The 24,384-nt window shown below is 50.6% G+C and overlaps 1 protein-coding gene across 13 annotated transcripts in view; it reads right to left on the reverse strand.

Moving 5' to 3' along the window:
- The window catches only part of Znf335 (zinc finger protein 335), a 33,030-nt gene extending 27,349 nt beyond the window's left edge, over nt 1–5,681 (reverse strand). For 2 of the 13 annotated variants that reach the window (XM_048810765.1, XM_048810761.1), the window contains exons 1-6: nt 5,037–5,678; nt 4,147–4,397; nt 2,423–2,663; nt 1,544–1,621; nt 985–1,290; nt 758–919 (exon numbers count right to left, since the gene is read on the reverse strand). In XM_048810765.1, the coding sequence (XP_048666722.1) occupies nt 758–919; nt 985–1,290; nt 1,544–1,621; nt 2,423–2,663; nt 4,147–4,347 (988 nt within the window). In that variant the 5' untranslated portion in view covers nt 4,348–4,397; nt 5,037–5,678. Of the gene's footprint in view, nt 1–757; nt 920–984; nt 1,291–1,543; nt 1,622–1,731; nt 2,230–2,422; nt 2,664–4,146; nt 4,926–5,036 lie in introns of those variants that run through there. The other 11 variants (XM_015478985.2, XM_048810767.1, XM_048810763.1 and 8 more) reach the window with 10 other exon arrangements.
- Nucleotides 5,682–24,384: the final 18,703 nt, after the last annotated feature.

The raw sequence follows: 24,384 nt of genomic DNA on the forward strand, positions 1-24,384 counted from the left end.
CCAGTGGCTCAGGAGGCTGAGGGAGGAGGATCTCGAGTTCAAAGTTGGCCTCAGCAAAAGTGAGATGTTAGGGGCTGGGGATGTGGCTCAAGCGGTAGCGTGCTCGCCTGGCATGCGCAGAGCCCTGGGTTTGATCCTCAGCACCACATACAGATAAAAAATAAAGATACGTGTCCACCTAAAACTAAAAAATACATATATATATATATAAATAAAACTCAGTGAGACCCTGTTTCTAAATAAAAAATACAAAATAGGGCTTGGGGTGTGGCTCAGTGGCCGAGGGCCCCTGAGTTCAGTCCCCAGTACCTAAAAAGAAAAAAAAAAAGTTCCATGACAAACTGAGATATGATCTCAAAAATTAGCACAAATAACTGAAGTAAAATGACTTCACTTTTTAAAAATAAAATAAACGATTATGTGTTGAAATAGTATTTCAGATGTCAGGTAAACAAGATATATGATCAATTTTACCTTTTTCTTTTTTACTTTTAGCATGACTACAAAAAAAGCCCCGAAGCTGCCGGCCTCGGGCAGCATTTTTGCTTACATTTCTGTTGAATAAATGGGAATAAGGCCCCGGGCTCTCTTTTAAGCGTGCAGCCTGCACAACTGCAGAGTCCTGGTCCCACAGCCGGCCTTCGCTCTTACAGTGGAAGTCCCCTTTGGTATATCGGCTCCCACGGGGGCCAGAAGGATCTCAGTGAGTGTCTGAGATGGGCGGGGGACGGCAGGCTTGGGAACCAAGGTGGCTTACCCTCCAGGTCATCAATGGCACCGGCATCTACAATGTCATCCTCCTCCTCCTCCTCCTCGGGCCCCTCCTCCTCCTGGCTCTTGGTCGATGGGCCGCATTTCCGGAGACGTCCCTTCTTACCGGCTGCTGCTGCTGCTGCTGAGGCAAGGGTAGACGAGCCTGCTGTGTCCGGCTCCCAGGACTCCACCCTCCATGCCGTCCACGCCAGGCAGGCTGCTGCGATGTACCTGGGCGGAAGTGCCGTTCCCGCATGTGCCGCAGCAGCGTGGCCTTGGTGCCGCTGCGGTACTGGCACATCCTGCACTTGAACTGCTGCACCACCACCACCTCCATCATGGCCTCCAGGCTCTGGAGGTCCAGCTCCTCAGTGCCAGAGGCTGGGGGCAGCTGGGCCAGGGAGCTGGCCCCACCCTGCACCTCCTCCGGTGGCTCCAGGCATGTGGATGTGGACGTGGGGCCATCTGAAAGGGCCTCGATGGCGGCCAGGCTGTGGGCCAGGGTGGAACTGGACATTGGTGATGTCATGGGGGCGCCTGGGAACAGGTCAGTGGATTGGGGGAGGTTAGCATAAGGCAGGACTGGCCATGAGCTCCAGCTGTCCTTCCCAGGCAGGCCCAGGGATCCCAGAACCAAATTCCCCACCAGAGGCACTTTGCCAAGAGAGAAACGCGAGGCCAGAGCAGCGGACAATCTGCCAAGACCACACAGGGCTCTGCGATCTGTGGCAGAACCTGTGCTCTCCCGTCCCTGCTCCCTGCAGGGCTCCGGGGCTGCTATTGGTCTCACCATCATCTGGGCCCTGCAGGATCAGATAGCGAGTGGCCTCAGCCCCAGCATCTTCAGCACTGGTCACGGTGATGCAGCCTAGGCAAAGAGAGGACGAAGGTCACCCTCCTGGAAGGGGGTGACAGGGCAGGCCCACTCACAGGTCCCCCACCTCCTGCAACTAGAAACCAGCTCCATGGTCCACTGACCCTCGGGTGCATCTCTGCAGGGCAGGTGGGAGGCTTGGTGTGGGTGAGCCGCAGGCCCAGTCACCAGGATTCTGCGGCTACCCCATGTCCCTGGCCATTTGAGACCTGGAAAGTGCTCCTCCTCCTGCTCCAACTTCTTCAGGGTCAAGAGTTCCCTGTGCCACTTTCTGAGTTGGCTTCTCAGACTGTCCCAGGGCTCTGTAAGTTGCTAGGGCCTCTGTCATGTCACTAATGACAGAAAGCATAGCGTGGTACTTAACAGCATGAGCTCTGGGGTTATCTGTTTTGGCTTATGGCCCAGGACCATCCTCCGCCCCTGCCTAGTGACAGTGGTGACATACTCTGTGCCTCAGGTTTCTCTTCCGGACGGTAAGGATAATGACAGTATTCGCCTTTGGGGTTACTGGGAGGATTGATGAGCTCCTGCATGTGAAGTGTGAGAAGTGTCCCTAGCACAAAGTCAGCTGTAACTGTTTCTGTCATCAATCGAATGCTGTCCCACGGGGGCACCACACGAAGAGCGTTACTGCACTGAATCATTTAATCCTGTGTCATCTGCCACCATGAAACAGGGGTTATCCTTTCCCTCTCACACACTTGTCCCAGAAAGGTAAGTAGCGTGTGTCCACACAGCTGGCACTGGACTTCGTGGGGAAGTCCCTGCGAGGCAGCCCTGTGGCCTCTGACTCACTCTGGATGAGGTCGGGCCCGATGGTGGACTCGATGATCTTGTCAATGGCAGAGCCCAGGTCTGAGGAGGAGGCTGCGCAGTCGGACACCAGCATGCTGGGGTCGGGGAGAGCGCTGGAGTGCACCAGTGCTGGGGGCCCGCCTGGCACCCCTGCCACAGGCCCACGGGACACGGAAGACGAATCAGGGAGGTAGCCATGAGGCAGAGGGTCGGTGCTTGAGCTGCTCTCAGACACCTCTTCCTGGGTGGCAAGAAATGGGGCAGTTCAGGAGCCAGGGAGGGGCAGCCAGGGAACCTGCAGCTCCCCTGCTGTCCTCGGCTCTCCAGCCCAGGACACGGTAAATGGGGCCACCCGCACCCTTAGCCCCACTGAGGCCCCGTGGGAGCAGCTCTCTAGTCAGAGTCTACTGAAAAAAAGACCAGTTGACTCTTGTCAGGGGCTGCCCCCAAATAAGAGAAGGGGTCTCTCCACACCCCTGCCACAGCCAGCTGGAGGCGTCCCAATGGGCTGTGGCATGGACCCTTCCTTCAGCCTACACCTTCCACACTGCCCGGGGCCAATCCCTACTCAGCCTGCAGCACCACTTAGTGGTGCCTCTTTTAGAAAGCCAACCCTGAGCCCAAGGCCAAGAGAGGACCTCCCTGTCCTCTGTGCTGCGGCCACCCCTGTCCCCATCACTGTGCTACATGATGGCAGGTGCTTCTGCACTTCTGAGGCTTTCTCAGAGAGGTCTCCCAGTGAGCCCAGGCAGGGCCAAGATGTGAACCAGGACGCTGCCTCTCAGGGGTGGGGACACTGGCCGTGCAGTGGAGAAGCCCAATGTGGATGCAATTCCTCAGGCCTACAGAAGCACTCCCCCACTCGAACCCCAGACCTGCAGGATGCTTCCTGCACCACCATCACCCCCATGCCCGGCTGTACTCTCCATAAGGGCGTGGACCACACCTGTCTTGGCCCCAACTATATCTCTAGGGTCTAGTGCATGCTGGACACATGGCAGGACCATCTCTGGTGACTTAATGAAACCCCAATGAGAGACAGGACCATTGCTTTGTAGCTCTGTGGAGAGATGTCCTGCAGACCACCACCTGCAGGTAACCACGACCAGTGAGGTGTGCTTACTATGAGCTGAGAGAGGTTTCAACGGCTTTGCATATACTGACTCCTTTAATCCTCACAAAAACTCTACAAGGCAAGTATGGCTGTCATTCCCACTTTTGAGATGAGGAAGTCGAGGGCTAGAAGTTGGGTAGCTTGCTCAAAACCTCAGAGCTACAAAGTGGCAGGGCCAGGGAGAGATGGCTTGCAAAGTGCTCCCAGAGAATGGTGGCAACCCCGCAGGCAGGGAAGCAGGGACCCCTCTTCACTTCTCAGACAGGTCTCCCAGTGAACGCAGGCAGGGCCAAAACGTGAACCAGGACGCCGCCTCTCAAGGTGTGGGGACACTGGGCGGTGCACTGGAGAAGCCCAAGCCTAGATCTGCGTCCTGACTCTGTCCGCAGCCTGTGCCTTGATTTCCTTTTTCTTTAAAGAAAAACTGGCGTGTGCCTTACAAGAGATGAAGCTTAGCTGAGAAAATCCACGTCAGGTGTTTGGCACGATGCCTGGCTCAGAAACGACCAATATTAGCACCAAGCAAGCCTTGCTGGCTGCTGCTCCACGGCTGCCAGGTACTGCTGCCCTGGTCCCTGCCTCCACCCACGCCGTCCAGCCCGGTCCATACCAGAGAGCGGCCACCGCGGTCTGAGCTTTGCCCCACGCCAGAGTCGTCGGCCTCCCCGGGTCCTGGGACCGACGCGGCGTCGCTGCTATCGGCAGACACGGCTTCTGAAGTGCACACGCACAGGCCGCTCTCCGAAGGTTCCTCGGGCCGCCCAGGACGAGGGGCGGCGTCGCTACTGCTCTCCACCTCGTTCTCCTCCATCGGTTCAGGGGGCCGCCTGACAGCGGGGCGCAGTGTTTAGGGCTTTCACTCTGCGAGAAGAGGTGACCAGAACTGGAACAAGTGGGCCACCTCCCTGGCCTCGACTGCCCCATCTGCACTCTTGGGCCCATTTTGCAGATGCGAAGACTGAGTCTCCGACGGGGCGGGGCTTCACGTGTACTGCGAGGGGAGCTCCCGGAAGAGCACGGGGAAGCCTTGCCTCCTAGGCTAGGGCCGTTCCCTGGCACGGTGGGTCACTGGCCGGTAATCTTGGCCCTTTCCCCGGCCCCGCACAATGGCTCGATTTACTGGCCCCGTGGTTCAGCCCTTCGGCCCCCCCCACAGTCCCCCCGGGTGCGGGGTCCGTGGTACAACCCGCAGGCCCCCTGGGTCAGTGGTTCGCTCCCCCCGCCCCTGGCTCCCCTGCGGAGGGGGCTGACAGAGACGGTCTCGGGGCCTGGTGACTCGGGGCTGTCCCCGGCGCTGCCTGAGCCCCAGGCCCGACGCCATCTTGTGGCGGCGCCGGGTTTCCGCTCAGGCAAGTGCGAGAGCGACTAAAGGGCCTGGGACCCCGGGGCCCTGTTCGGACAGCCCCGCCGGCCCGGGACCTCGCCGCCGGGTATCTCGGCAGTGGGGCTTTACTCCACAGCAGGGTGCAGGGTGGCGGCCTGACATTACCCGACGCTCACCTGAGGCTTTCGTTGCCGCCTTCCTCTCCGGCTCCGGCATCGACGAGGTCGCCATCCTCTTTTCCCCGCTGCGGAGGAACCCATCATCCTACTGTGTGCCGGAACTACTTCCACCGCAGCCCCAGTGAAAAACAGATTCCCAGTGTTCCGAAAGGTCGCTCTGAGGCCTCAGAACCATAATTGGGTCAGGAGGGACTCTAGAATTTTACCTGTTGCCTAGTATAGCTGACGGGTCCGAGGGGGCGCCTGGGACTATTTTCTCTCGCGGCGGACGGCTACGGAGGAAGTCGTGTGACGTCACTGCAGGTCCCTACCCCGGGCCGCAGGGCGGGGCGCGGCGGCGGCGGCTTCGGCTCTCCCGGGGCGTGGCTCCTGGTGTGTCGTTCACGCTCTTTCGGGGCCGCTGTGGAAAGCGTGCGGCGGCGGGAAGTTTAGACTTGGCGGGAGAGGAGTGAATCCTGCCATCGCCTTGCCTGTCTTTTAACCGATTGCCTAACGCCGACCTCGGGCCTGAGGGAATCTCGTCCGATTCGGTTTGATGTGCCCTGGCGGAGGGGAGCACGTGGTCCTTGTCATACAGGTGGGGAAACCGAGGTTTCTAGACGGGAAAGACTGGTTCCATTTCGAGTCAAGGAAGGGACTTAGCAGGCAAGCCAGATGACGGAGTCAGAAGACTGGAGCGTCCTCTGCATACACTGGTCTCATTAATAGGGCTGCCACCACGACACCCTCCCACAGCTGCCTGGGCCTATCATAAATAACGTACGTGTATGTAAAGGTCTTCCTCCAACCTTTCAGAAAATGTATGCCCCTTCCCCAGGATGCCCCAAATGCCACCTTCCCCTGAAGCTTATTAGCATTTTGCAATGGAAGCGCACTGGAGAGTGAGGGAGGTATCCTGGTTTTGTCCTTAAGTTTGTGTTGCACAAGTTTTTTTTTTTTTTTTTTTTCCCTCAATTGGAAAATACACATTTTGGGGAAAAGAATCTTAAAATCCTTCTGTTGGAGAAAACCTATTGAAAGGGACAAAAGGTGCTTTGAGCTGTTATTTTTGTGCACTCGAGCATGAGGGGAGCATGAGGAGGTTCCCCGGTTTTTCCCTAGGTGAGGTTTGCCTTTCCTAGGTTTCCTTCTGTGCTAGAGGGAATAGAGCAGGAGACTGGCCTTTGCCACCACGTCACAAGATTGCAGCATGTCATGATACCATGGAACAGACGGGAGAGCAAGGCCCAGAGGAAAGACTCATTGGCCCAAGACCTTGTGGTTCCTTGGAAACAACGTATTAGAATCATTCCATTCTAAAGTCAAGTGAGCAGATCTTGGGCTTTTTTACTGGGAATCGAGCGTTCTCCCCACCAGGGCATGCTGTTGGAAAGAATTCTGGAAGCAGTGAAGGAAAGGGCTCTAGGTCAGAGGAGTGTTAAAGTGGACCATTGAGAAAAAGGCATCCGAAAAGGAGGAGGTGTGCCAAGCAACATACGGGTGCGCACAGGCTTTGGCACAGCATGGTATCTTAAGAAATCAGGGCTTATCCTCCATGTGGAGAAGAGAAAGCTGAGGTTCTGAGAGGGGAAGTGACTGCGAGGTCAAGAGTGTGGAGCTGGCATGTAGACCCAGGAGTGTCTGATTTCAAAGCCTGTAGAACTTAGGTGCCCTGTGAAGTATGCCTAGTAATCCTGACTTTTAAGATACCCTGTGCCAGTCACTTCCAAGAGCTTTATATAAATTAATTTATCCTCAGAACCACCTTATGAGGTGGTTGTGGTTATTATCATTTTGCATATGAAGAAACAAGCACAGAACAATAAAGTCATCTAAGAAATGAAACAGTGTACAACCAGAGATACGAAAAATTGTGCTCTATATGTGTAATATGAATTGTAATGCATTCTGTTGTCATATATAACATTAAAATTTAAAAAAAAAGAAATGAAACATTAAAAACCAAGTAGCGCCATCCTTTTATATCGCTGTACCATTTCTAGTGTACCTCTAATATTATCTGGTTCTTGAATGGATACTTTGTCTTTTCCTCAGACATTTTACAGATGAGGAAACTGAAGCCCTGAGAAAGGAATTGACTTGCTCAAAATCATACAGCAAGTTTCCTGGTCTATTGGAGAGGGCATGAGTCCCGGCCAAGTCTCCTGCAGCAGATAATAATCATACTAGCCAATGTTTATCAAGCACTTACCAAGTTCCAAATGCTGCATCGAGCTCTTTAGACTGTAATCACAACAACTAGAAATCCTAGATCCTCTCAGAATTCCCACCTTGCCGATGAGGAAACGGGCTCAAGAGCAGTGAAGTGACTTGTCCAAGCTCAGGCACTTGATGGTCAGCACTTTTGGAATTTCAGCCCTGGTTTCCTGACCCAGCCCAATCTCCTCATGCCCAGATGCCCCAGGTGGGCAGCAGAGCTGAGAGTAGGCCACTAGCAGGTGGGTGCTTTGTGGCTCCTCCCTACCTTCCCTCTATGCCATTGCCATCTAGGGCTTGGCTAAACCTGTTTTTAAAAACCTATTATAGCTTAAAACTGTACCACCACTTGGGATAATGAATCCCTTCAGTTGACACCCTGTGGTGTAAATTAAGGTTTCCTTTCATTTGTCCTAAATCTTCAGGATTGGAGGTGGGTGGGGTAGTGGGTAAGGTCCCTAACATCTCAACCCTTAAATTCAGAAAATAGGCTGAAGTCCAAATAATATTTGCCTGTGTGTGTGACAGTGATTTTTTTAATATTTATTTTTTTGTTGTAGTTGGACACAACACCTTTATTTTATTTATTTTTATGTAGTACTGAGGATCCAACCCAGGGCCTTGCACATGATAGGTGAGCGTTCTCCCACTGAGCCACAACCCCAGCCCATGACAGTAATTCTTGATATTCAGGTAGCAAGTAACATGCACGCAGGCATCTCGTCTGATCATACGGAGACTCGAGGAACAGGCAGGGCCTGGATTTTGTCTCCTTTACCCTGCCTATTTCCTATGGTATTGCAACATTTAGCCCAGTTTTACTGTATGAATGAAGAATGATCCCTCATTTTACAGACAGGTAACAGACAGAAGATGAGGGATATAATCAGGAAAATAGAAACCATGTCAGATGGTTCAAAAGAGATAATGTAAGCCACGTGTGTTGGCACGTGCCTGAAATCCCAGTGGCTCAGGAGGCTGAGACAAGAGGATCACAAGTTCAAAACCAGTCTCAGCAACTTAAGAAGGCCCTAAGCAACTCAATGAGACCCTGTCTCTAAATAAAATACAAGGAAGAGCTGGGGATGAAGTCTGGGATGTAGCTCAGTGGTGAAGTTTCCTGGGTTCAATCCCCAGTACCACCAAAAGAAAAGAAAAAGGAATTTAATACTGAGAATCAGCAACAGAGAGAGCTGTTTGATGGCAAAACAGCAGCCTGGGGGGTTGAGGCAGACCTGATAATGGCAACTTCAAGAAGCCCCAGTTTCTCTGAGCAGGAGGTATAAAGAGAGGAGATGTATTACTAGAGACCAGGAACTGGGACTCTTCAAGGCCCATCTCACAGGACTAAATCCTTGGAGGTGTCCCCAAAGCTGCCCAAGTACCTCCCATACCTCACCTTTCCAGGACTGAGAGATGGGGAGAGATACCCTGGTTTCTTTCTTCCTGATTCTTCCCTTCCAATCTGTCACCAGGGCTTCCCATTGGCTGACCCTAGCTGGAAGCCAGTTGGCAAAGGAGCCTAGGAAACATGGTTTGCAGAGCTCAGCCTTTGCCAAACGGAGCCGACCAGGAGAATGTGAGAGAATGGATCTGAGACAAACAGAAAATTAACTGATCCAGATGATTCCATGCTGTAGGAAAGGGCCCCCTTCCAAGTCCATGGGATCTTTCTCAAGTCCTCATTTTTCTGTGTCTTGTTTAAGCATCACCTCTTTCCCAGTACAGTTGCCATCTCCCTACGGTGAGTTCCCCTGGTAAGTTCTGCATGCCTCTATCATAGCAGATGCCATGGTGCAGTGTGGCCAGTTATCTCCAGTTCCTCAATGAACTGAGCCTCCCAAAGCCAGACCCAGGTTTCTCTGCTGGGCGGAAGCTGGTTGTTAATGAGTTTTCTCTTGGTATGATGATATGGGATAAAGTACTCCAGAGTCAGGCCAAACTGAGCATCCAAATATCCCAGCACCTACATTTGTGTGCTGTCTGATCTTGGTCGGGCTTCATTCCCTGCCAGTCTCAGTGTCCTCATCTGAGAAATGGAAGACAATAGAACTTACAGGGATGAAAGGACGTGCAGGGACTCGACTGAGCTTGTGGGCTCTGAACCCGCATCTGCATCTCTCCCACCTCCACCTTGAGACCTTCCATGTATTCCTTTGTTTCCTAACCTATAAATTAGGGAAGATACCAGTGCTTCATGTGGCATCCTTGAGGATGAAGTGAAACACTGAGGCAGACAGTGCAGGTAGTCAATAAATATGCTCCTACGGTGCCTATCTTAGCAGCTGAACACTGGCTAGGGAGGCTCTTATGACATGTCTCAAAGGGCGATCTTGTCTTTCTTGGTCACCACTGTAGCCACATTACCCAGCATAGTCACGGGCCTAGAGCAGGTGCTCCATCCATCTTGTGGGGCCATTGAACTGTGACTGAGTTACACATATATTCTGCCTGTAAGCCCAGTGCTTTGTGACCTCTTCTGTCCCAGGTATCAGAGGACATATGTCCTACAGCAGCCCAACAACACTGAGACATTTTATACGGGTCAAGGGACCATCTTGGAAGGGAAGGCAAGGACTTCGGGGCAGGGAGAAATGTAGGGTCTGGGACACCTACATGTCTCAAAATTTAACACATTGCATTTCATCCTCACAGTAGCCTGTGTGGCACAGATCACTGCCCCCACCTTAGAAGTGATGAACTGTGAGTTCCAGGGGATGGGGAAGCTCACCCAAGGCTGTGCAGAAATGAAGGGGCACAGCTGCATTTGAATTCTGGACTGTTGAGCTCCAACCCCCTGTGTCTTCTTTCCATGGTACCAGCTGCCTCTCAGAAGGTAGGGAATGGAAGCTGAGCCCCAAATGCCAAGGCTAAGGTCAGGCTTAGGCTGAATGACAGCTTGAGATAGGCTCTGGTGGCTGAGCTGAGGCTGGCCCAGAGGCAAGTGGTGCTAAAGTCGGATGCCTGGGGAGTTGAGCCAGGACCACAAAGACGAGAGATGGCCAGAAGCTATAGCAGGGCGTCATCGAGGTGCTGGGTCCCAGACAGAATGTCCTTGGGCTCCATCCCCAACAAAAAGCTCCCTGCCTGCCTTCTTGTTCTGTGACCTTGAGCAAGTCATTCAACCATCTCAGTTCGGCGTCCTCATTTGTCACACAGTGTCATCCCCCCCTGCTGGGTTGTCAAGGTATTACATGAGACAATACTGGGAGACAGAACTGGGTCAAGAGCTCCAGTACTAATTTGTTAAATGACCCAAGGCAAGTCACTTCACTTCTGTGCATCTCAGTGTCCCATCAACGAGCGCGGGTTAGTTCCTGTTTCACCAGTTCATTACGGGGATGCAGTGGTTAGACTGTGGTCCCTGGAGTACATTTTCCTGAGTTCAGGTTACGTTCTACGTAGCTTGGTTTCTCTGGGCCTCAGTTTCCTCCCCTGTACTCAGGGATGAATGTAGTGTACTCACTTCATTCAGTTGTGATGTTAAATGATAGAACCAACAGAAAGAATGTAGACCTGTGTCTGGCACAGGTAAGCCCTCTATTCCTGAGAACTCATTAGCCCTGGGTCTGGCCCATAATAGTAACTAGTACTTGCTGCGTGCTGGGCGCTGCTTGGAGCGCTTCACACTCTGACTAATCCTCAAAGCAGTCCTCTGAGGCAGGTGATACTCTCTTCATGAGCACTGAGTTTCTCAGAGGTCCACTGCCTTGCCAGAGGTCACACAGATCAGTGGGCAGACCTGGATTTGAGTCCTGCAGACTCCAGCGACTCCATCCCTAATAAAGCCTCCATAAACGAGAGTTGTTAGAAATGTCTATGTTATGTGGGGTGTTTTTTAGAACTAGAAGAGATGGCGATTACTCGTGTCTAAATGAGCCCCAAAGGCCTGGGTGCTAATGGGTGAAGGAGTGCCGGTTGGGTCTGCTCAGCTCCTGTTGGCGTCCACCAGAGGGCAGCCAAGAGGACCAAATCAGGAGGTAGCGCTGGAGACCCGTGCAGGGGGCATCCAGGACCTGGGACCACAGGGAGGAGCAGAAAAGAGAGGCAATAGCCTGTGCAAAGCCAAGGGTTTATCTCCCCTGTCCCCCAAACTGGGTTGCTCAGCTTCTTTGTGCGGGCTTCCAAGAGAGCAGGTGCTCAGCTCCATCTGAATCCTCCAGGCATCAGAATCTTCTGGGTATGGGCCAGGAATCTGAAACTTTGAAAATTTTAATGAAATATTGTATGGGAATGAAAATCAATAAGCCGGAGCTAAACCTATAAACATAAATAGCACTTAACAGTGGAACGTTGAACAAAAATGTAATGCAAAGTGGAAAAGCAAGTTGCCAAATGCACTGAATTTGCCATGGAGTGGGAAGAAGGCAAGAATGCGAATGAGAGCCACCGCCCTGCGCATGCCCATAATCCAAGACTACAGAGTCGAAGGCAGGAGGATCACAAGTTCCAGATCTGCAACTTGGTGAGATCCTGTCTCAAATTTTAATTGGGATAAAATAGGAAATATGGAGGTTGGGGTGTAGTTCACCCCCTGCATGGTAGAGCGATTTCCTAGCATGTTCGAAAACCTGGGTTCCAACTTCAGTACTGGGGAGGGGAGTAACAAACGGAGACCCTTCTCAACCTCCTCTTGTGTGGGGGTGTTGTAGCCCAGCTTCAGGTCTGTTTACTACTACCCCACTCTGTGCAAATAGCTCTTGGTCAGTCTTCCCCCCTCAAGAGGATGGACTGTGGAGGGAGTCCTGCAGGCGCCCAGTTCCTGGTTTTGTTTTGGCCATTTTTGTTGTTGTTGTGCCAGGGATTGAACCCAAAGGTGCTTAACCACTGAGCCACATGCCCAGCCCTTTTTATTCTTTGAGACAGGATCTTGCTAGGTTACTGACAGCCTCACTAAGTTGCTGAGCCTGGCTTTGAACCTGCGATCCTCCTGCCTCAGCCTCCTGAGCCTCTGGGATTACAGATGCTTGCCGCTGCACTTGGCTGGCCATTTATTTTTATGTAGTCAAATTTATTAATCTTTCTCATATGTCTTTGAGATTTCATATGTATATAGGAGTGCCTTTCCTACTCTAAGAGTATTATGAAGCAAAGAATTTAAAAAGTATTATGAATGGTCAATGAAATCTTTGACCCAGGAGCCAGTGTTCTAGATCAGCTCCCTAGAACCTGAGTTCCTGAAGTGCTCTCCAGTCTCCCCCAGCAGAGTTAGGGGGACCATCCGTATTTGGCAAATGTTGCTTTAAAACAGTTCCTGCCTAGAGATTATAGAAGAAAAGCATTTCATATTCTTTTGTCATCATTTTAGAGTAGTTTTTCCTAATTATATTTTCAATCACTGAAATTTATTTTGGTGATTGGAATGAAGTAGAGATACAGCCTTATTTTTTTCCAAGTGGCTAGCCAGTTGGACCAACACCACATTGAAAATTCTGTCTTCCCTCAACTGATTCAAAATGCCACCTTTAGCATATACCAAATTCCCATAGGTATTGGGTCTATTTCTGGACTCCCTATCCTGTCCTGGTGATCTCTCTGTCTGGGATTCTGTCTTTTTTAAAGCTCCCCAGGTGATTCGGATCCAGCCAGTCTGCAGATGGTGCTTATCCATGACAAGATATTTTTGTGGATTCTTAGCAATGAAGGAAAAAAAGCAAGAGCACCATAAATTACTTTACATTTCAAGGGCACACCTTTTATTTTGAAAAAATGTACTTACTATACTTTTTATTTTAAAAATTTAAACTTTTGATAGTAGATGGTCATCTTGGTTTATTTTGAGTACATTTTAAAAGAAGCATGTAACAGAAATGTTCATAAATAATTTATGTGTGCAGCTTGATAAACTTTCACTGATTGAACATACCTGTATTAATTTCCTGGGACTGCTATAACAAATTACCACAAACTTGGTGGCTTAAAACAACAGAAATGTATTTTCTCATAGTTCCGAGGTCCGAAGTCCAAAGTCAAGGTGTCAGTGGGTCCATGCTCCCTCTGAAAGCTCTATGGGAGAATCCTTCCTAGGCTCCAGATTCTGGTGGTTCTGGGAGTTCCTTGGCCCATGGAAGTTCCTGACACCATCTCTGTCACCATCCTTACATGACCTTCTTTTCTTCATCTCTGTCTCAAATCTCCGGCTGCCTTTGATTTATAAGGATAATAAGTCATTGGATTTAGGGTCTCCCATAATCCAGGATGAGCGCATCTCAAGATCCTTAACTTAATTACATCTGCAAAGAGCCTGTTTCCAGAAAGGTCACATTCACAGGTTCCAGATGGGTATCTTATGGTGTGTGGGGTAGGGGTAAGGACAAGGTGGGGGTACAATTCAATCCATGTCATTGCCCATGTAACCAACATCCCTTATCAAGAATTAGGACATGACAGGCCCCAGAAGATTCTCTCATGCTCTGCCCACTACCTGTGTAACTTCTGCCTTGACTTCGTATTTTTCTTCCAACTTTTTATTTTGAAAAATTCTCAGACCTTCAGAGAAGTTGCAGAAATAATACAATGAGCACTCTTATAACCATCACCTTAATTCACCAGTTAACATACGGCCAGATTTGCTCCAAAACTCTTCTCTCTCTCTCTCTATGTATTTATTTGTATTTATACATAGAATAATACTTGTGTAAATAGAGTATCCTTAGTGAGCTGTCTTTTTCTGTGACAAAAATACCTGAGAAAATCAACTCAAAGGAAGAAGAATTTGTTTTGGCTCCTGGGTTCAAAGGTTTCAGTCCATGACTTGGTTGTTTCTGGGCCATGGTGAGGCAGAACATCATGGCGGAAGGCGTGGCAGAGTCAATCTGCTCACATCATGGCTGCCACAGCAGAGAAAGTGCAAGAGATAAAAGGGAAAGGGACTAGGCACACCCGCAAGACCTGCCTTCTCCCACTAGGCCCTACCTCCTGTTTCTACCACCCCCCAGTAGCCTGTTAAGTTATGAATCCACCAATGGATTAATCCGTTAATGAGATTGGAGCCCTTGTGGTTCAAACACCTCCCACCTCTGAACACTGCTGCATTGGGGACCAAACCTTCAGCACATGAAATTTGGGGGGACATTCCAAATCCACACTATAACTCTTTTCCTAAATACAGGAAGTTGGTAGATATCCTCACATTTCACAGGTAAATCCTCCACTTTAAGCTTCCAAAGAACAAGAGCAGTCTCTTACAAACCACAGTGCAATTATTCAATACATGATCAATATGCAGTTCCTCCAGTTGTCCCTCTAATATCCCATAATGAAGGCTATATATACTTTAAACCCAAGGCCCAAAGCTGAGGGCTGTGGCACACGCCTGTAATCCCTGCAACTCAAAAAGCTGAGCCAGGAGGAGTGCAAGTTCAAGGCCAGCCTGGACAACTTAACAAGACTCTGTCTCAAAACATAAAAAGATGGGGCTGGGATTGTGGCTCAGTGGTAGCACAGGCGGGACCCGGGTTCGATCCTTAGCACCACATAAAAAATAAAGGCATTGTGTTGTGTCATCTACTCCAAAAAAATAAATATTAAAAAAAAAAAAACATAAAAAGAGCTGGGACATAGTTCAATAGTGAAGTGCTCCTAGTTCAGTCTCCAATACCAAAAACAAACAAAACAACCCAAGCCCTGAACTGGGTACATAGATCACAGTGGTACAGCACTTAACAAGCGTGTGCAAGGCCCTGGATTCATTTCCCAGCCAAACACACAAACCCCTGAATTTTCTACTTTTAGTGATCATTCATATTTCTCTCTCTCTCTCTCTCTCTCTCTCTCTCTCTCTCATGATTATCACTCCATTTATTTATTTTCTTATTTGTTTTTGGTACTGGGAATTGAACCAGGGGCATTTCACCACTGAGCCATATCCCTAGCCCTTTTGAGTTTTTATTTCAAGACACGGTCTCACTAAGTTGCTGAGGTTGGCCTTGAACTTGCCATTCTCCTGCCTTAGCCTCCCAAGTCTCTGGGATTACAGAGGCACACCACTGTGCCCTCTGGTCATTATTAGTCCTTTTAAACTTTCCTGGCAAAATGAACAATTGACAAAATTACACTGATTCCCAAATATTTTTGAAAATGCAGTTGTCCTGGAAATTCAAAATCTGGAATTCTGCTCTAGACCAGCAGCCCTGTCCAGATGCAGATTTTCTGTCACCTATACAGCCCCATGGGGCCATCACTAGCCACACATGGCTTTGGAGCACTTGAAATGCAGCCTGCCATGCACTGACCCCTGCCAGCAGGCCGCCCCACTGGACGTGAAGCCTGGGGAGCAGATAGAGCCACCTTCTTGAGAGGAGCCTGGGTCCCAAGGCGACAGGGAGCCTGAATTGCCCCCACCTTGCTGAGGGAGTTCCCCTTGCCCCCCACCCCACCCCAGGGGCCTGTGTATAGATTACAAATATATAAGGGGAAAGGGGCAGGTGGGGAGGGCTTGCGGGGCTGGAGCCTGGCTTCCCCCCTCCTCCTTCCCCAGCTCTCCTAACTCTGGAGCCATTTAAAAAAGAACAATAAAATAGTTTTAAAAAGAAACATGGCTAGTGAGACTGAGGAATTGGATTCTTAATTTCACTTAACTTTCAATCTAAGTGGCCACTGGGTTTCACAGCCACTGAATCCCACAGCCTAGGTCCTAGGGCACAGGCTGGGGCTCTGGCAGGGCCTGGAGAAGCCCTCAGCTCCCTGGAGGAGGTCTGAGTGCTGGGAAGATGGGGAGGCTAGGGGTGGGCCCTGAAGTCCAGCAGGGCCCTTCCGCCTGTCTGCCTGCCATCCCATGTCCTCCTTCCTTGGTGCGCCTGGGAATTTCCCAGCATTTCCTATGGGGACCAGGCCCTGGGACTATGTGATGAAGGAATCAGACATGGTCTGGGTCAGAGTGGATTGTAAATGTCTGTGAATGTGTGTGTCTTGGGGGCCCAGCGGCCCTCCCAGGGACAGGCGGTGGGACAGTACTCCTGTTCGTCTGGTTCACATACAGAACCAGGGTTCCTTGAGATCCAGTTTGTGAAGGGGTCATGGAGAGGCTGGAGGGGACTCCCAAAGTCTCTGGGGTCAGGCTGAGGACACCCCAAGTGGGGCTGGGGGCTTGGTAGGGAAGAGAGGAAACTCCTGGCTCCCCTCACAGGCTCCACGTCAACTGAGAACCCACACCTGGGTGACAGTCCCTGCAACCCGAGAGGAAGGTGTGGCAGCTCAGGAGTGAGCCTGAGGCTTGGGGCAAGAGGGAAGGCTTCTCACCCCAGGGTGATAACCTGCCCTACCCTGCCCCTGACTCAGGCTGAAACCACCAGGCGAGCGCCCTGAGGCATCTGCCTAGCCTAAGCTTCCTCCGCCCAGCTCTGGGTGCTGTCTGTTGCCTTCCATTTCTCCTTCAAGGAAAATGCTGGGGCACTGCCAGGGGCGGCCCAAGCTCCTCCTTTTCCATGGGGCACACCCCTACTCACTCTTCAAAACCTGGCTCGGTGTTGATCTTGCCTTTCTTACCTCGAACCTCTCCCCCAAGGAGTTAATCACTTCCTCTTCCAAATGCACTGAAGCCAGACTGCCTGGGTTTGAATCCCCACTTTGAATCCCTAGCTGTGCAACCTATGGCAAGTTATTTAACTTCTCTGTGCCTCTATTGCTAAATCTGGAAAATGAGACAAATAACAGCCCCCACCTCATGGGTAGTCATGAGGATTAAGTGTATTATTACATATACATGCTTAAGACAGGCCCGACACAGTCGTGCACTCTTGTAATCCCAGAGATTTGGGGGACCAAGGAAGAAGGATTGCAAGTTAGAAGACAGCCAGGGAAACTTAGTGAGACCCTGTCTCAAAATAAAAAATAAAATGGCCTGGAAATGTAACTCAACTCAGTGGTAGACCTTGGGTTCATTCCTAGTACCACAAAAACAAATTTGTTTTGCTTAAGACAGTGCCTGGCACATAGTATGAGCTCAAAAACAGCTGACTGCTATTACTATTATGTTTCTATATTTTAAAAATACCTGAGAATACAGTGAACACAGCACATAAAGTTCCTGCCTGGGATGTTCTCATCCTGGGGTGAGATAGACAAACAGGAAATTCACTTGAACGATGAACGATGCCACAATAAGGGAAGTGGTCGGCAGAGAGGGGTCATGGGAGCACGGACATGGCCCCCTTCCCAGGTTGGGGTGGTCAGCATCACTTTCCTGGAAGAAATGATGTCTCAGCCGAAATCCAAAAGATAAATAAGATTTCATCAGGCAAAGGGGAGAGGCAGTGAGGGGGGGCGTGGGAAGGGTTTGAGGCAGCGGATGGAGACTTCCAGGGCTCCTTGACTTGAGGTCAGGATGTGTTCGAAGGGGAGGGGCTGCTAAGTGAGGACGTGTGGGTCCCCAGTTGTCCAATGCTACGCTTTAGGGTCTGTCTCCTTCCAGGTTTTTAGGCTCCCACCCCAACGTGCTTTAACCCTTTTTATTTTGAGACAGGGCCTTGCTAAATTGCTTAGGGCCAATCTTAAGTTGTTGAGGTTGGTCTCAAACTCGTGATCCTCCTGCCTCAGCCTCGGGAGTCACTGGAATCCCAGGCCTGCATCACAGCACCCAGCTCCCACGTCCTTTAATTCAACACACTCAGCATGGCCTCACAAAGGAAATGAGAAATGGGAAGCCTGCCCTGCCCATCGGGAGTCATCTCAGGCAATCTTTTCCTTGTGAGTTAGAATTCTTTTTTTTTTTTTTTTTAATATTTTTTAGTTGTAGAGGGACACATACCTTTATTTATTTATTTATGTGGTGCTGAGGATGGAACCCAGTGCCTCAGTGTGCTAGGCAAGTGCTCTGCCACCGAGCCACAACCCCCCTCCCCCACATTTAGAATTCTTAATAGCCTTGGGAAGTTAGGTCCCTGTGTTTGGAATTATTATTTGCTGTGCTTACCAGACTCCTGGGAATAGTGATTCCTTCAGGGCAAGTCAAGTTCCTGGGCCAGCAAGTTCAGTCCTGCTCCTCAGAGTCCCTCTCTGGAACCTCTGAGGCCTGTGAACACTCAAACTCCCATGTAGGTCCTGGCAGGGTGGCGCCTACCTGCAATCCCAGCAACTCAGGAGGCCGAGGCGGGAGGACGGCGAGTTCCAGGCCAGCTGGTGCAACTTAGGGAGACTCTGCCTCAAAGAAGAAGCTTTTTTTTTTTTTAATGACTTTTTTCAAAGTAAGAATTTTTGAGGGGCTGGGGTTGTGGTTCAGCAGTAGAGCGCTCACCTAGCACGTGCAAGGCCCTGGGTTCGATCCTCAGCACCACATAAAAATAAGTAAATAAAATAAAGGTATTGTGTCTAACTACACCTAAAAAATAAATATTTTAAAAAAAAAAGAATTTTTGAAAAGGCTGGGGATGTAGCTTATGGGAAAATGCCCCTGGGTTCAATCCCTAGTACCCCCCACCCCTCCAAAATCAAACTTCCATGCAGGTACCCATCACCTGGGGATTCCATGCTGGTGATGAAGATTCCAAAGCAGCAGGTCTGGCCCAAGATTCTACATTTCTAATGAGCTCCCAGGTGACACTGGGCTGCAGGTCCATGAACTACACTTGGAGCAGCAAGGCGCTACACAACATGGCCATTTTTCCTGGCCTTGATGACAATGATGATTGCAAAAGTAGGTTGGAGCCTGGTCCTGAAGGGCCTTGGATGGCAGTCTAAAGCGTTCAGACCTTTAAAGTTTTCAAAATTATTTTTATTTTGAGACAGAGTCTCACTAAGTTGCTTAGGGCTTCCCTAAATTGCTGAGGCTGGCCTTGAACTTGTGATTCTCTTGTCTCAGCCTCCTGAATCGCTGGGATTACAGGCATGCACTGCACCAGGCAGGAGTTCAGACATTATTCTGGAGGTACTGGGGAGCTACAGGACTTTCAGAGGATGGTCAGGAAGAGCTGACCAAGGAGATGAATCTGGGAGTGTGGGTGATGGGTGCTAGTGGGCCTGAGCTATTGCAGTAACAGGAGAGGGGTGGTAGGGAGGGTGCTCAGACAGAGGCCGCAAGAGCACAGAGGAAGGAAGTGTAATAAGCTGGACCAAATTCAAATGTTAAAGGCTTAACCCCCCAGCACCTCAGAACAGGGCTGCATCTAGAGATAGGGTCTTTAAATAGGTAATTAAGTTAAAAGGAAGTCACTAGGCTGGTCACTAATCCAATATGACTGATGTCCTAAGAGGAGGAAATTAGGACACAGACAGATGCACACAAGGAAGACAACATGAGACACAGGGAGGAGATTGCTGTCTACCAAATAAGGAGGGAGGCTGTAGAAGAAGCCGACCCAGGCCAGCACCGTGGTCTTGGACTTCAACTCTCCAGAATGCTGAGGAAATAACTTTCTGCTGCTGAAATCCCCCAGTCTTTGGGGGGGGGGGTTTGTTGTTGTTACTGCGGTCCTAGCTAACTAATATCTTCAGAGGGGATGCATTTATGAAATTGTCCAGGTTATCAACTACTTAGATGATGTGGAGGGGGAGGGATCTGTGGGGTTACATGCACATGGTTCAGCTCCTTTTTGTTTGTTTGTTTGTACTGGGGATTGAACCCAGGGGTGCTCTACCACTGAGCTATATCCCATCCCCAGTCCTTCTTCTTTCTTGAGACAGGGTCTTGCTAAGTTGCAGAGGATGGTCTGGAACTTTCCATCCTCCTGCCTCCACCTCCTGGGTCACTGGGATTACAGGTGTGCACCATTGCAACTGGCTAAATGCAGGCAGTTTGAAGTCAGGATGACTTAGGAAGCAAAGGTACTGTGAATAGACAGCAGAAGGGGTGACCCAGAGAGAGCAGCAGGGCTGTGGAAGAGTGGACTTGGGCCAGGCTGCAGTGGAAGTACCTCTAGGACCTCTGGGAGGGGCTCTCACTGAGGCTGGAGGAGGTGAGGCTGGTGGGACTAGCAATGCAGCCAGGCCTTCCGGGTTGTCAACTGGGGCCGTGGGGTACAGCAATCAAAACTGGTTCCAACTAACTTAAGTAAAATGTAATGTACTAAAGAGATTTGGGGGTCTCCTAGCCGTGATGTGAAGGCTCCAGGCTAGACTTGGAAAGTGAGCTGGAATCCAGGCCGGCTGGTCGACAGCAAGCATGTCAGGAACATGCTACAGGGCGCCTGGGAGGACTCTCAGGGCTGCTGGGCTCTCTCTCAGTGCCACCTCCTGCTTGTGAGTCTCCTGGGATTCAAGATTCTAGGTGGGAGCATACTAAAGCCAAAACTCGTCACATGTCTGCATCCAGAGGACCACACATGTCTAATGGAAGGTCACCGCTCCTCCCTGGCTGAGTTAGATGGCTGCATGTCCGGGACACTCTTCCCATGGAGAATTGGGCTCTACTTTTCTCCTGGTGCCTGTGACTGCTTTGGCCAATGAAATGCAGTGGCAATGACCCTGTGCCAGCTCCAGGTCCAGACTTTAAGGGAACTGGCAGCTTCTGCCTTGGTCTGAGAGCTCACACAGAGCCTGAGAGCACGTGGAGGAAGAGGAGGTCTAGGGGAGCCCAGCCTTCCTGTTGGTCCCGCCAGACCCCAGTGCTGGAAAATATACCTGGGATTTTGGTTTTCTTCAGGTGTGGTTAGGCAATAGCTCAAGAAGACTGTCCTGGCCAGATTGTTACCCATAGTTCTCAAGTGGGAGGGGGTGCCATACCACCCAGGGCCACATGGTACCAAGGTGAGTCAGGAGGCAGAGGACAACAGGGCTCAGAGCCTTTAGTGTGCTTTTGGTGGAAAGGAACAGGTGGGCAAGGCAGGTTAGGACCTGCACATTTAATTAACTTCACGGGGGCTCTGATTATAGTAGTGGACCTAGTTGTCCAGTACCTGGCCTGGATGATTTTTTTTTTTAAAGAGAGAGAGAGAGAGAGAGAGAGAGAGAGAGAGAGAGAGAGAGAGAGAGATTTTAATATTTCGGCAGNTTTTTTTTTTTAAAGAGAGAGAGAGAGAGAGAGAGAGAGAGAGAGAGAGAGAGAGAGAGAGAGAGATTTTAATATTTCGGCAGACACAACATCTTTGTTTGTATGTGGTGCTGAGGATCGAACCTGGGCCGCACGCATGCCAGGCGAGCGCGCTACCGCTTGAGCCACATCCCCAGCCCCTGGCCTGGATGATTGAGAAGGCCTGGAGGGCTGGGGTTGGGGCTCAGCGGCAGAGCGCTTGCCTAGCACGTGCGAGGCCCTGGTTTTGATCCTCAGCACCACATAAAGATGAATAAATAAAGACATTGTGCCCGACTACAACTAAAAAATAAATATTACAAAAAAAAAAAAAAAATGGAGGCCTGGAGGACGTGGGCTCGGGACTGGAGGCTGGTATATCAAAGGGATGCTCACAGGCAAGTTGTTGCTCTCTCCGGGAACTAGCAACCCTGGGTCATTCTAACCCCTAGTCCTCCCCTCAGTCTGCCAGGCCCCAAGATATCAAAGCATCATGTAATAGAGAAAATAGAAAGGTGATGACCACACCCAGAATGTGAGTGGAAACCAGGGACCTCCCAGCCAACCCTCAGCCACCGATTGACGCCCAGGGAGCAGAGGAACGGGTGTGCTGTGGTCTATTCAACCCTGACATGTAGGACAGTGGGCACAGTCACAAGAAATGATTGTTTTGGAGCCATTAAGCTTGCTTTGTTTCTTCTCCTTTTTCTTGGATGTTGAGCTGGGGTCTTGCTGTGTTGCCCAGGCTGGTCTCAAAGTCTCGTGCCCAAGCCACCCTCTTGCCTCAGCCTCTGAAGAAGCTGAGAATACAGACTCATGCCACTGCTTAGAGCTATTTTTTTTTCTTTTTTATATACAAGGGATTGAACTCAGGGGACTCAACCCTGAGCCACACCCCCAGCCCTATTTTGTATTTTCTTTAGAGACAGGGTCCCACTGAGTTGCTTAGGGCCTTGCAATTGGCTGAGGCTGGCTCTGAACTCTCCTGCCTCAGACTCCCTCCCAAGCTGCTGGGGTTACAGGTGTGCGCCACCGCGCTTGGCTTACTACTCTTTTATAAAAAAAGATGAAGAAACAGAAACTTAGAGAGGGCAAATTATTGACCTAGGGCCACACCATTCAAATCCAGGTCTGCCAGACCCACGTCCTCGTGGAACCCCCAGTTGGAGCTGGGAGAGCCCGCTGGTGGTCTCCAAGCCAGGCTTTAGGTGGCTGTGAGGAATCCCACCCACAGCCCTGAGAGGGGAAGTCCCACGCCCTCTGCGGTCCTTCCCGTCTTTCTCCCCTGGAGAAGTCAGGCTCGCCCCTCAGTAGGAGCTGGGCTACAACTGCAGCTTCCAGACCTGTCCCCCAGCCCGCGCAGGTTTCAGTGCCTCCCTCCTGCTGCCCCCACGCAGGGCCTGTGCCACCCTCCCTTCATCCGGCCCCGGCTTCAGGTGTATCCAGTCCCGGGATGTGGGAAGTGCAGGCGGACACCTCTCAGCAGGCTGTGGGAGTACATTCGTTTTATCTTCTCCTAACATGCCCCACGGGTGGGGGAGCGCTGGAACTCAGTATGCAAATGTATGCAGATCGCATCTCAATGAGGGTGTCCCAGGATGAATGGGCAGAGCGACAATCAGAGCGGGCCCAGCCGGCCACAGCCCGGCTCTGCAGCAGCCGCGGAGATGGCTCTCCCGGGAGGGCGTCCTGGGCTCCTCAGACCGTGCTCTTTGAAGCAAGTCTCTGCAGCACAGGGGAAGGAAGAGCAGCGGAAATTGGTTCTGGATACTTCCTGGCCAAATGTTTTCAACTGCTTCAGCTCTGCTGGGGGTGGGGCGGGAGAGGGTAAGAATCTCTGAACCTCTCTGGGAGCTGTGCCTGTTGGGGTTTCTAAACCAGGGATCTTGCTAACAGCCTCTTCCGGACCCCACTGATGGCTGAATCAGAATCTACTGAGAATCTCTCTCTCTCTCTCTTTTTTTTTTCCCCCAAAGTCCCCAGCCTTGACAAATACTGAGACAAACCTCTCTTTTTTAGATGTAGATGGACACAATACCTTTGTTTTATTTATCTATTTTTATGTGATGCTGAGCATCGGACCCCAGTGCCTCATGCATGCGAGGCAAGTGCTCTACCACTGAGCTATTACTGCAGCCCCCAGAGGCTCCTAATGGGGAGTCTCTTTCAGGTTCCAGGGGTCTCTCTGTAGAGCTGTGTTCTCAACCCTGGCTCCCTGTCAGAATCAGTGAAGCTTCTTGAGAAAATCCCAAGGCTCAGGCTGCACCCCAGACCAACGGAGTCAGAAACCCAGGCCCAGCTAGACAAGGGAGAACCCCAAGTTGGGTGCTGGGAACACAGTTCAGTAGTAGAGCGTCGCCTAGCACATTCACCCGCATGGTCCCCGGTTCCAGCCTTAGCACTGCAAAAAAAAAAAGAAAAAAAGAAAAGAAAAGAAAAGAAAAAAAAAATCCCAGGTAATTCCAATGTACAGCCAAATCTGAGAAGGCTTGCTGAACAGTTAATGTGTCCCATAAGACTCTTGCTATACCTGTCCCCTGTTTGGGGTTATATTGAGCTCCAGGCCCACTAGCCAGTGTAGGCTTCCGAAGCTTCTATAGTCAGCACTAGCGTGCATCTGGCACACTCGAGTACAGCAGCAGCCATTATAAAATAGAGTACTGTTGCCCTACTCATCTGCAATAGGTGCTGCTTTGAACTTTAGAATGCCCAGTGCTCTAGCCCTGTGCCCTGTCCCTGAACCCCTGCACCACATCAGTTCTGAGTGGTCAGGACTCCTGAGGTCCTGGGTGTTAAATATTAGAATGTCACTCCCAGTTCTAATGTTGTGGTAAGGTGTCTCTGCTTTATAGTCAGAAAGGCCCCCTGAATTTTTCACTGTTATGCGACTTTGTCTCTCTGAGCCTCAGTTTCCTCATCTGGAAATTGAGTAACCAATGGGTTAAGAAACCCTCTCTCTCAGTGTAGGGGTGAAACTGAGAGGTTTCAAACAGAGGTCTCAATGTGAGCCTGCATCAGAGTCACTTGGCAGGCTTGGAAAGATTGCTGGTGCCACCCCAGGGCTTCCGATTCAATCCTTCTGGGGTGGGAGCTGGAGATTTGCATTTCTTTTCTTTCTTTCCTTCTCTCTTCTTCCTTTCTTTCTTTCTTCCTTCCTTCCTTCCTTCCTTCCTTCCTTCCTTCCTTCCTTCCTTCCTTCCTTCCTTC

This window comes from Marmota marmota, unplaced genomic scaffold, assembly GCF_001458135.2.
Source record: "Marmota marmota marmota unplaced genomic scaffold, marMar, whole genome shotgun sequence".
Taxonomy (NCBI): domain Eukaryota; kingdom Metazoa; phylum Chordata; class Mammalia; order Rodentia; family Sciuridae; genus Marmota; species Marmota marmota.